We start from the raw sequence: 13,388 nt of genomic DNA on the forward strand, positions 1-13,388 counted from the left end.
TAAAGCCCCTAGCACTAATCACTGTGTTCTCATAGCAGGGACGGCTTCCCCAGCCAGGAAAACACAATGGCTCGGCGGGGAGGGATTCCCGTTAACACTGTCTGTGTAGATATGAGAATCAGGTGAGGGAAAGAAATTTGCTTTGTGTATGGCCGGCCTCAAGGACACTTCTTCTGACACTTTGACAAATAAGGCCCAGTATACACAGAACAGAGTAAACATTAATTATAATTGTGCGAAGTCTTCTCAATACAAAACTTCAGAGTTCACGTTTAAATCCACACCGTCATAGTGTCAGCAGGTCCATTGCGATCCACAAGTCTTCAAGCCACATCCACCAACTGGACGTCTGTTTAAAAACGTTTAAACTGGAGATATTTTTGGTAATGAAATGCAGAAGCGGATGTGAAAAAGTTTTTCTTGTGGTGTTTGGTTACGACCTCATAACTGATACAGTCTGGTCGGCAGTCATTCTGGTAGGACACAATCAGTTGCGAGACGGAATGTATAGGAGTAGTGATCACTTGAAGGAATTCTTCAGACTTTTCAGGCCTGACGTGCTCAGCGTTCGGGATCTCTGTCTAAGAGTCAGTTTTCCGGGAAGTTCTATGCTCTCAAACAAAGGGTTTTCTATTATTTCTTCAGCCTCGGGTCTCTCGCTGGGGTTGTGGGAGAGCATATGCAACACCATGTTTTGCTGTAAGGAGTAGAAACACATTTAGGCCATATAGAATGATACAAGGTCATTACATCAAACTACATGTGATGAAAACAAAATCATGCCTGTTATATTGAGGGAGATTTCTCTAGAGCCAGCCAAGTATGACTGGAGGATGAATTATACATGTGGAATGAGGGGGGGGGGGGGTACAAATGTGCTGTAATAAAATCCTATGTGCATTTTACTATCATCCCTGACACTTCCTTTTTGCTCATTACAAAAAAAAAAAAAAGTACACGCATGCTTGGCTAATATAAAATTGGACCAAGCACAAAAATAAAAGTCTAAACATGTCCATGAAGGGTTAGCCAAACTAGATGCAGCTCCACAGAACAGAGACTGAATAGACCTCTGGGAATTGTATCTGAGTGTAGTAATGTAAAGACACTTTAATACAGGGCTCAACAAATCCATGGTGACCAGAAACTGCATCCCGGCGCCCGATCCTCAGCCAGCCCATTCACTGCCGGCACCAATCGCGAGCAACTCCCCCCACCTGACTCCCCGAACATGCAGCCCCTGGGAGCTGACTCCATTCCAACATAAAAAAATAAAAATAGCGACATGGCTTGATTACAGAAACTCGCAACGCTATCAGGACTTGACCCGGGACAACCCTTGATAGATGCGTGAAGGGTTGCTATACCTTTTACGATGCCTGGGGTCTACTGGGGAGGGCAGTTGGTGGCGTTCCCACCCCCTCTCCACATCTTCCGCTTACAGTGCCCCCCTCATTCACTCCCTCCCCCTCTCTCAACTACGCTCCATTCTTCCTTTTTTCCCCCCCTTTTCTTTTTTATTTTCTTCTCTTTATGACTGTTTTTTATTCTGGGTTTTTTTTTATTCTTATTTTTAGTTCTAGTTTTCAAATAAGCCCTGGAGGTGAGGGTCGACTTGGAGGTCGGCCACATCTTCTAATCCCTGTTTATCTCATAGTACCTCTAGAAGCGACTTTAAATAGTTTTTTTTTTTTTCTTTTTATGGTTTCCTTTCCAACGTAACTCAGGCAGGCCTGTTATACACTGCAACGTATATCTCTCACAATATTACCCCAGACGTTGATACATTTCTTTGTGGCCGCTCGATTAGCTATACATAGAGACGGCATTTACTGGATCTTATTCTTTTGAATGTAAAACTCTGTCTATCGCTAGTTGGAATCTTTTGCTTGGAACTTGGTTATATGTATGTTGGTACTATTTGTATTACCTTTGAAAATTGAATAAAAATTTCTTTGTGGAGGGAAAAAAAAAAACACACTATCTCTGTCACTTACCCGCAACAAAAGGCAAAGCTCCTCCCATTCTGCCTCAAAAAGTAATCTCTGCCCTTTTCACCCCAGCAGATCCGCTGCCCTGTGGAAAGCCCCCCCCCCTCCCCCACAGCCAAATAGGGTGTTGCTACTCGTCTTGTCCAGTCTCGACAAAGCAGCAGGGTGTCTTAGAAACCTGTAGCTACATCCCCGTTCTGCCCCCATCGGTCATGTCACTTCCAATCTGCTCTGTTCGGCAGTCCATGGTCCCTGATTGCTTCCTGAGGTTCTCTACTATACCAAGCTAGCAGAGACGCCCTTTCACCTTCCTGGATTTGGGTGCAGAATTTTTTCAGCCTGCAGAAAAAAACGTTGTGGCTTTATTCGAATACCACATGAGTTGCCACTTTGTATGTATTAAGGTGTCTTTGCATTACTACTCAGATTGGCGCTCTCTATTGTTCATTTACTTCTTTATTCCTCAAATGTATAAAGTAGACGATGCACAGGGAATATTTTAGAAAGATAGATAAAATGCATACTGTACATATCCTACTTTTACACATTACTTTTCAAGTATAGGTTCTGTAGGAAAAGGATGGCTATAAAAAGAAATAAATGAATAAAAAAAAGTTATAATTTTAAAAGGAAATTTATAATGGTTTAGGATAATTTTTCCTAAAGGAGTTGTAAAAGGAAAACATTTTTTCACCCTAATGCAATCTATGCATTAAGGTGAAAAAACAACTGATGATGCCATGCCGCCCCCCGAGCCCCCGTTTTACTTACCTCACCCCTTGAAAGTCCCGCACTTGGTCCCGAGATCCCCTTCGCCGCTCAGCCTGGCCGCTGATTGGCTAGAGCGGATGGATTGAGAGCAGCGCAGCCATTGGCTGGCGCTGCTGTCAATCACATCCAGTGATGCGGCGCACCGAGAGGCGGGGCCGAGTGATGCAGTGAGCGGCTATGGCTGCTCGCTGTATCACGGGAGCGTGCCCGCAAGGACTCATCACCATGCAAGCTCTCTCACATGAATGTGATGAGTTCTTGCGAGGAGGACCAGAGACAGCCGCCGAGGGACCCCAGAAGATGTGGATCGGGGCCAATCTGTGCAAAACGAACTGCACAGTGGAGGCAAGTATAACATGTTTGTTATTTTAAAGAAAGAAAAAAAAAATCCTTTAGTGACCCTTAAGCCGAGCCATAATAGACTTCCTTTAGGCTCACTGAAAACCTTGGACGGCTTTGTTTAGTAAGGGATAAGTTACAAATTTCCTTCAATGCATTCATTTCAGCTTGAGCCATTAAGCTCTCTAAACTGGCTAACTTAGCAGGAGGTAAGGAGATACAGGAAATATGTGAAAAGCTTCTGAAAACTCCACTTGCCGAATAGAACGCTTCATAATAAATCGCATGTAACATTTTATATTTACATCTTAATTGTTATTAGTCCTAATTATACTAAAAATAATTCCAAAACCAACTATACAGCCCCTTTAGGAAACATATGTCCACCACTTGCCTACATACTTTATGTGCTCTGCTTACCTCTTGCGGGTAGCTCTGTGTAAACAAGGCAGGAAACTTCAGATCACGGATGTCTGTTAATATCTGTTAATAGAAAAACAAATTTAGACCAGGGGTAGGGAACCCTAGAGTGGTTAACAACATGGGAGAAATCAAAGATCACAACGCACTAACCTAGCAAGGCCATTAAAAATCAAGACAGTTTTGAAGAAAACTTGGGGCCAATTCACTCCGGGATCACAGGGTATTTGCGGCACACACTCCTGTGCATCTCCCACGTTTTTCCCCCGTGTGGTGCATTTTGACAGCTCATTCATTCATCCGTCGTTCATTTGGTACACAGGCGGAACGGCAGTCTGCCTATGTAAACAGGGCAGATTGTCGTTCTTTCCAGAGGGAAGACATGGATCCTGTGCGTCTGCAAAGCAGGGACGTGCATCCATGTCTTCCCCTAGTAAAAGCACCTCCCACACAGTAAGAAAACACTGGCTAGGCAAAGTTAACCCCTTGATCGCCTTAGATGTTTAACCCCCTCCCATACCATCAGCAAGACCTCATCTGGAATATGCAGTTCCGTTTTGGGCTCCAGTTCTCAAAAAAAAAAAAAAAAAAAAAAAAATTATATAAAATCGGGGAACTGGAGAAAGTGCAGAGAAGAGCAACCAAACTGATAAGAGGCATGGAGGAGCTCAGCTATGAGGAAAGATTAGAAGAACTAAATCTATTCACTCTTGAGAAGAGGAGAATTAGGGGGGATATGATCAACATGTACAAATATATAAGAGGTCCATATAGTGAACTTGGTGTTGAGTTATTCCCTTTACGGGCAACACTGAGGACAAGGGGGCACGCTTTACATCTAGAGGAAAAGAGATTTCATCTCCAAATACGGAAAGGTTTCTTTACAGTAAGAGCTGTGAAAATGTGGAACAGACTCCTTCCAGACGTGGTTCGGCCAGCTCAGTAGATTGCTTTAAGAAAGGTCTGGATTCTTTCCTAAATGTACAGATTATAACTTGGTGCTGACATTTATAGGTAAAGTTGATCTGGGGTAAATCCGATTGCCTCTCGGGGATCAGGAAGGATTTTTTCCCCTGCTGTAGCAAATTGGATCATGCTCTGCTGGGGGTTTTCTCCTTCCTCTGGATCAACTGTGGGTATAGAATTAGTTATATGGGATTGTATGATATTATAGTTATTTTTTTTTTTATGGTTGAACTAGATGGACTTTCAACCTGACTAACTATGTAAATCCAATGTCATTAGTACAGCGACACTGTATATTTTTAGCGACGATCACTGTATTAGAGTCACTGGTTCCCAAAAAGTTTCAAACGGGTCAGGTAAATTTCGATTGTCTGCTGTAATATCACAGTCCTGCTATAAGTCACTGATCACTTATTGGATCCTCTGCTCCTACAGGCTCCTCCTCACTGAAAAACTGCTCCCTGCAGCCTCTTCTCCCCTGCACTCCGGCGGCTGGATACCCAGTGATGTAATCTAGGCTGTCAGGGCCCATAGTCCTGCACTAGAGGCAAGGAACAGACCCCTGATGAAGAATAGGGGAGCAGAGAAGTGGGGAAGTAAAATGTTTTTCCCATCCCCTAGACAGAAATTTGCATTTAACCCTTGCAGTGCAGGCATAGCCCAACTGCAAATGAGGATTTAATTTTGTTTATTTTTTAAGTTAGGTTCCTTTCATTCTCGGGTGATTTTGGCCCCGGCCAATGGAAAAAGCAGGACATCTCCCCAACTGAGTGTTTAGGAAATCCAAAAGCATGCTGGCTATTAATCAACTCACAAGTTCCTGCTGCAAAAATAAAATATAAAATAGAGCAGACTGGACATTTATCAATAACTCAGAAAGCTGTCCTTGAGCTATCCAGCATGCATTGAATACATCTTCAGATACTTACTCGTACTCTCTCCATACCGGTACTGAACGGATATAGCAGCTCAAATAAAATCAGGCCCAGAGAGAAGATGTCCACTTTGTGGGAGTAACTTTGGCTATACATCTACAAAAGACACAGAGGGGGACATGTCAGTATCAGTTCTGTCATACAGCAAGGCATTGTTAAACAGGAGAAGAGACATACGTGTTATAATACTGCAGCTCCCTCTGCTGTTCTACTGTAGCAATGCAAAAGAATAAAAGATTGACTACTTTTTAATACTATTGTGCATCCGTTTTGAGTGAAATTGTCCCTCATCTTGATAAACATCTCATCTCTGATGGTGTGCAAAACTGTCTCAAGGCACAGGGGTTAAAAAAACAAAAAAACAAAACACACACACACACACACACACACACACCCCAAGATTATGGCAAAAGGAGAATAATCTGATTTGTGACCAATTTTATTGCTAATGCACTTGATAAATGTCACTTAGCATTTTAAATGTAATGTCTCTAACACTGTGGGGGTTATTTACGAAAGGAAAATACACTTTGCACTACAAGTGCACTAAAAGTGCAGTCGCTGTAGATCTGAGGGGGACATGCAAGGAAAAAATAAATAAAAAATCAGCATTTTTTTGGTTGCACATGATTGGATGATAAAATCGGCAGAGCTTCCCCTCATTTCAGATCTTCCCCTCAGATCAACAGCGATTGCACTTACAAGTGCACTTGCAGTGCAAAGTGGATTTGAACCCCCTGGGCCAGATTTTACAAAGAATTGCCCTGGCGCAGCGTATCAGAGATACGCTACGCCGCCGTATCTTACCTGGCTCTAAGTCGAATCCAGGAAGATTTTGCGCCGCAAGTTACGGCGGCGTAGTGTATTTCTCGGCACGTATTTCAAATTGGGAGGGTAGGGGGCGTGATTCATTTAAATGAAGCGCGTCCCCACGCCGATTGAAATGCGCATGCTCCGTTTCGAAATTTCCCGCCGTGCTTTGCGCGAAATGACGTCGCACCGACGTAATTTTTTGAACTTAGACGTGAGTTACGTCCTTTCCTATTCACAGACGACTTACGCAAAAAAAAATAAAAAATTCAAAATTTGACGCGGGAACGACGGCCATACTTTAACATGGCAAGTCTATCTGTACGCCACGACATAGCAGCTTTAACTATACGCCGGGAAAAGCCGACTAGTGACGACGTAAGAGAACGCGACGGCCGCCCGTACCTTCGTGGATCGACGGAAAAAGCTAATTAGCATACCCGACGCGGAAAACGACACGTACTCCACCCAGCGGGCACCGAAGTATTGCACCTACGATCCGAAGGCGTACGAAGCCGTACGCCTGTCGGATCGAAGCCAAAAGCCGTGGTATCTTGGTTTGAGGATTCAAACTAAAGATACGACGCGGCAAATTTGAAAGTACGCCGGTGTATCAGTAGATACGCCGGCGTACTTGCTCTGAGAATCTGGCCCCCAGTGTGTCCACAGATTTTAAGCTCCTGGGGGAAGGGCTATTTTGAATGTACAATATGTAAACGTGTTGCGTAAATTGCTCACACTATAGAACTGTCTCTAAAAAAAAAAAAAAAAAAAAAATACCGAAGTGGGATGTTCAGGGGATTACAGGTCTCGGCTCATTAACCACTTGGTTTCCAGCCCATAGTCAAAATACGTCCTGTTTTTAAAGATGGATATCTCAGTAACGGCAGCAGCTGCTGCCACAACTGAGGTATCCATCTTTAGTGCCGACGGTCCTGTACACGATAACGGCGGTCTCCGCGGCGGATTCGCCGCAAGATCGCCGTTATCGGTGGCGGGAGAGGGCCCCCCCGCCGCTGTCCCGCGCCCTCCGCCGCTTACCGGAGGCGTCGGTAGCGGCGGAGGGGATCGCGACCATCCGGCAGCTGAGCGGGGACGAGACTGAAGGAAAAATCTCATTCGCCCGTCCCCATAAGCTCTGCTGGGCGGAAGTGATGTCAAAACGTCAGTCCCGCCCAGCCTCTTAAAGAGATTTTTTTTTTTTTGTCATTTGAAAAAATGGCATTTCCAATTTTTTTTTTTTTTTTTTTGCATTTAAGCCCAAATATGAGATCTGAGGTCTTTTTGACCCCAGATCTCATATTTAAGAGGACATGTCATGCTTTTTTCTATTACAAGGGATGTTTACATTCCTTGTAATAGGAATAAAAGTGATAATTTTTTTATTTTTTTTTATTTCAGTGTTAAAAATTGTAAAATAACTAAAAATAAATTCGAAAAGCAAAAAAAAATTTTTTTAAAGCGCCCCGTCGAGCTCGCGCGTAGAAGCGAACGTATACGCGAGTAGCGCCGACATATGAAAACGGTATTCAAACCACACAAGTGAGGTATCGCCGCGATCGTTAGAGCGAGAGCAATAATTTTAGCCTTAGGCCTCCTCTGTAACTCAAAAAATGCAACCTGTAGAATTTTTTAAACGTCGCCTATCAAGATTTTTAAGGGTAAAAGTTTGACGCCATGCCACGAGCGGGCGCAATTTTTAAGCGTGACATGTTGGGTATCATTTTACTCGGCGTAACATTATCTTTCACAATATATAAAAAAATTGGGCCAAATTTATTGTTGTGTTATTTTTTAATTTAAAAAAGTGATTTTTTTCCAAAAAAAGTGCGCTTGTAAGACCGCTGCGCAAATACGGTGTGACAAAAAGTATTGCAATGACTGCCATTTTATTCTCTTGGGTGTTAGAAAAAAAAAATATATATAATGTTTGGGGGGTTTAAGTAATATTCTAGCAAAAAAAACTGTTTTAGTCTCGTAAACACTGAATCTGAAAAACAGGCTCAGTAACGAAGTGGTTAAAAAGTGGTTGTAAGATGGGGCGTGGCCGGACCGTGCTGAGAGATGGACGCTTGAGACCAGAGCTCCTGCCACCTCAGGGCAACTATTACCTAAAACGGAGGGCATAGCTCGAATTTTTCTCTGCTAAAGTGATGGGCACTGCGTCCAGAGCCTCCTCCGCCTCCAGGTCGCGTTCGCCTAGAGAGGAAACCGGTAATTCGGTTCAATTCACCTCAGACATGTCCCGCTCACGCAGAGGAAACATGGAGCCCTCCCGCCAGAATTCTTCCTCGGGTTTCTCTCAGTCTACCCTCACGGAACATACAGGAATCGTCCTGACGCCTTCACAGGCTGCACACAACCCGGTTCCCGGAACGGGAGTCTCAGCACAACCGTCACAACCTTATCTGACTATCGCAGATCTCCGGTCCGTCGCGGCGGACATCAAGGATACCTTGACAACCGCCATCTCAGAGCTCCGTCTGGAGGTTAGATCCCTGACTGACAGAGTCGCCCGTACGGAGGGTGCCGTGGAAGATCACACTATTGTAATACAACGCTCGGTCAGAAAAGTGGATGACCACACTCTTCAATTAAGGGACATGAACCGTCACCTTGAGGACCTGGACAACAGGGGCCGCCGCCAAAATTTGAGGGTACGTGGGATCCCCGAAACGGTGGAGGGGGAGTATGTCCCGCAAGCAGTGACGGAGTTGTTTAATTCAGTGCTCGGCAGGTCACCTCAGGTGTCCATTAATATGGATAGAGTCCACCGAGCCCTTCGCCCTAAAGGCAAGGAGACTGATCCCCCTAGGGATATAGTTTGCTGTCTTGCGGACTATAAACTAAAGGAGGATATTATAAAATCGGCCAGAGGGAAACAACTCCACTACAGAGATGCTCCAGTGCAGATCTTCCAAGATCTGTCCGGGATAACACTAAAACACCGCAGGGATCTTAGACCACTGCTGGAGGTATTGAGGGCAAGGGATATCAGATACAAATGGAAGTACCCTTTCTGCCTGTCAGCCTCTCATCAGGGCCGAACCGCCCTCTTGAAGGTCCCGGAAGACCTACCTCATTTCTGTGACACGCTGGGTATCCCCCAGGTGGCAGTCCCGGAGTGGTACGCGGCATACCGGCAGTCGGTTAATCGATGGCCAACACCGAGAATGGAACCGATGGAGACGCAGGCAACCAGATTCCGTCGCCGCCGTTCATCGTCAGGATCAAGGATCCACCAGGGTCAGATAGCCCCGAGGCCTGAGCACTCTCCCTCCCCGCCACCAGCATCCAGGAGGGCAAGACGAGATTAAGGAATAGAGATGGTAGCCCGCACAGAGTTTACAGCTTTGAAGTTGGTTTTTTTTTTTTTTCTTCTTCTCAATAATTTTTTTGGAATGCCCCCACGTTACAGTCTAATCGTTTGGGATATTCATTCCTTGAATTTTCATTATAAATTTCAATATGTTTAACCTCTTATCCCTCTCTTTTCCAACTGCATGGAAGCCCAGCTAACATAGAAGTGATCTTATGGAGCGAATAAGGCCTTCAGTGTTTTATCAAAACATGAGGTGAGGCATGACAGATTTCTGCCCTTACATTGTTTTTCTTTTTTTTTTTCTGGAGGCCAGGATTCGTTATTCACTGCACTGACTACAGCGCCCAGAATGCTTCGCGCGGCTAGTCGGCCTATGACCTGGACTATACAACGCACAGCGTTAGAATAAGAGGTCAAACTACAATACCCAGAATGCTTAGCAGATGGACATCAGGCTCATCACAATTGAACGTCGGAGCTTCCCTTCTGGATATAGAGCGCTGGGGTTACACCCCCATGTACTGCGGAGTGTGAGGCCCTGATACTCTTTCCCAAGTTTAATGAGCGTGCATACAGACCTCATAGGGCAATGAATAGAGACTGGCTCACCTGAAGTTGATCACTAGGCAAAGGAGTGCGCTATGATAAGGCTTCTATATGCACAAATATGCCGCAGGGTATTGTTATGGTTACGATCAACGCGCAGTTACAGCACAGGGCAGGATTTTCTTTTCTAACAAGTGCACTCTGACTCTTATTATCATACGGCTGTGCGGAACTCTCAGGTTTACCAGGGTGCGCTCTGGGACAGGTGAGAGGAACGAAAGGAGTAACCCTAGTTATCCTCAGTCGGTACGTATGTCTAGGCTACAACCCACGAGGACGAATCCCATCAATGGTTTATGTGGACGCTCTGCAGTTGTGATTCGATCCTGATTACCCCTAGGGAGGCTATTAGTTAGTTAATCTGCCAGATAATTTAGCAGTGTTAAGCTTCTGTACTTTTCAACCATAGAATACTACTGTTTAAATTGCTCTTTTTAGGTATGCTTGGAAGTAGGCAGTAAGCCCTGGGAGCCCGAGGTATTCGCATTTAGTTTAATAATATTTATAGAATTCCTCTCGTTAATCCAGACCAGAGAGTCATGACCTGGATGGTAAGGGGAGTTTTGTCTTAATTTTTAAGGGCCCGACCTTTGTGTTAAGATGTTATTTTTGCAGTGATTACAGGTTGATCTTTGATGGGACTAGGGGTTCTGGATTGGATGAAGTGGGTTCGCCCCCGTCCCGGGGAGGGTGGTGTTGCCTCGCCGCTCTCATCTCTAGGGGTGGGGGGGGGTTTCCTCGCCTTGCCCCGGGAGGGGGGAGGCTGGAAATATGGCAACTACAGAGCAGGGTCCCCGCCATGCACAATGAGAATGCATGGTTGGGCCCAGGGAATTGGGGAAGGGTGCTCCCCCATACCCTGATGCTTATTCAGGCGTGAATAACAAAGGTGAGCTCTCCCCGAATCTGCAGGTTATTTAACCGTTACCCCGCGTTGCCCTGGGGTGGCATGGCAATTATTGTTAGTTTTACCTATTAGAATAGTGATCTTTATTTTTGCTCTAAAATACGTAGTTTTTTGGCTCGTCTTGGTCAACCCCCATACGCTGACGCCCGGTGACTAGTGGGCCGGAGTTTTATTTCTGGGGTAATGGTCCTGGGTGCGGCGTACACTCAGTCCCGAATCTAAGTTACTGACTTGGGGACTGAAGTAATTCTTTCCCTAAGTACTCGGGCTATCTTGATAAAGCTCTGAGGGCTGATTGTAGGCTTTAGGGCTTTCACACCACCCTCTGAAGACCTTTCCTATACTTTACCCATCTCTCTACCTCCCCCCTTCTTCTCTTCCGTTTTTTTTTTTTTTTTTTTTTTTTTTTTTTTTTCTTCTCTTCTCCCCCCTATTTTTCCTCCCTCACATCTCCTTTCCTTGATATAATATGGCTAGTGCTATAAACCCGAACCGACAGTCTAGTGATCAGGGGAATCCCCCCATGAGACTTAAGGTATATTCCCTGAATGTGCGTGGACTTAACACTCCTGAAAAACGTTCCCAATTGCTTTCTTCTATACAAAAAGATAAACCACAAGTAGTGTTGTTGCAAGAAACACACTTCAGATCGGACAAAATACCCACGCTACGTAGCCGTTACTTCCCTGTGGCATTTCATGCTACCAACAACATCTCAAAATCCAAAGGGGTATCGATCCTGCTTTCTAAAAACTGTCCATTACAGGTGGAAGATGTACAGGAGGATCCACAGGGGAGGTTTTTATTTCTCAAGGGTAAGATACAAGGTACGCCCGTGACTATCGCTAACATATACGCCCCTAACTCACAGCATGTCCAATTCTTCCGTAATATCACTCAACTCCTCACAGCTTTCCAATCTGGTATGTTAATTTTGGGAGGTGACTTCAATGTCCCTCTCAACCCCATACTGGATACCTCGAACGGTTCGTCTTGCATGACCTATCGCGCCCTTCGGGCTATTAAAGCACAATTGAAACTACTGACCTTACACGATTCGTGGCGAACGCTACATCCGACGGTGAAAGATTACACCTTTTATTCCCCTATGCATGCTAAGTACTCTCGTATAGATTTCATTTTTATTACACAAGCGGATTTGGTGCGTCTCTCCGATGCTACCATCGAACCTATGGTGTTATCAGATCACCACCCGACTACTATGACATTGACATGGCGAGGTATAGGTACTGGAAGGGGGGCCTGGAGGATGGATGACTCTATCCTCCTGGACCCAGTAGCAGCGGCCAACTTGTCGACTAGATTATCTCAATACTTTGATGAAAATTCCTCAAGTGAGGTAGCGCCCGTCACGGTTTGGGCCGCGCATAAGTGCGTCCTTAGGGGTGAAATCATCTCTCATATGTCGCAACGGCGTAGGCTCCAAACGGCTCGTATAGTAAATCTTTCCGATAAGATTAAATCCTTAGAACTAGCCCACAAAAGTTCCTTAGCTACAGACACCCTGGAGGCCTTAATAGCGGCTAGGAAGGAGCTGTTGGGGGAACTACAGACGAGAATGAAACGTAAGTTTGCCTTTGTTCACAAACTTTACTATGAATTCGGAAATAAATCTGGGAAACTATTGGCTAATGCGCTCCAGAGGAAAAGAGAAGCCCACACGATTCACACTATTACCACCCCTACAGGGGAAGTTCTGCACAGGACCGACCTTATCGCTAAACAGTTCAGGTCATACCTATCTTCCCTATATAATCTACCTACATCGTCTCTGCCGGGGCCCACTAGCTCCCGAACACTGCTTATTGAGGAGTTCCTCTCAAAATATGGCGCACCACCCACACCCATTCCAGATTTATCACATTTAGATGCACCGGTCACAATAGAAGAAGCCCTGATAGCTTTAAAACAATTGAAGCCTGGAAAGTGCCCTGGTCCGGATGGTCTGACCTCGGGCTATTATAAAACATTTTCATCTATATTACTCCCACATTTTATCAAAGCTTTCAATGACCTACCATTTCCCTCCCACACAGGTACAGATCTGTTGGAAGCCCATATTACACTGATCCCTAAGCCTGGGAAAGATTCCACGCTGGCCCCCAACTACCGCCCAATCTCACTATTAAACGTGGATATTAAATTATTCGCAAAAATTCTGGCCAATAGAATACTCCCTTTTTTACCAGATGTCATATCGACCGACCAGGTGGGTTTTGTCCCTGGCAGAGAAGCCAGGGACAACACCACGAAGGCGATTAGTATTCATCACTGGCTCTCTACCAACGATTCAGAGGGTT

At 45.0% G+C, this 13,388-nt stretch overlaps 1 protein-coding gene across 2 annotated transcripts in view; it reads right to left on the reverse strand.

Annotated features, from left to right (window-relative positions):
* Positions 1 to 210: 210 nt before the first annotated feature.
* EIF2AK3 (eukaryotic translation initiation factor 2 alpha kinase 3) overlaps positions 211 to 13,388 on the reverse strand; it is an 89,058-nt gene continuing 75,880 nt past the window's right edge. For both annotated transcript variants that reach the window (XM_040335466.1, XM_040335467.1), the window contains 3 exons: positions 5,417 to 5,518; positions 3,522 to 3,584; positions 211 to 697 (listed from right to left, as the gene is read on the reverse strand). In XM_040335466.1, coding sequence (XP_040191400.1) covers positions 521 to 697; positions 3,522 to 3,584; positions 5,417 to 5,518 — 342 coding nt within the window. In that variant the 3' untranslated portion in view covers positions 211 to 520. The remainder of the gene's footprint in view (positions 698 to 3,521; positions 3,585 to 5,416; positions 5,519 to 13,388) is intronic.

This window comes from Rana temporaria, chromosome 1 (genome assembly GCF_905171775.1).
Source record: "Rana temporaria chromosome 1, aRanTem1.1, whole genome shotgun sequence".
Taxonomy (NCBI): Eukaryota; Metazoa; Chordata; class Amphibia; order Anura; family Ranidae; genus Rana; species Rana temporaria.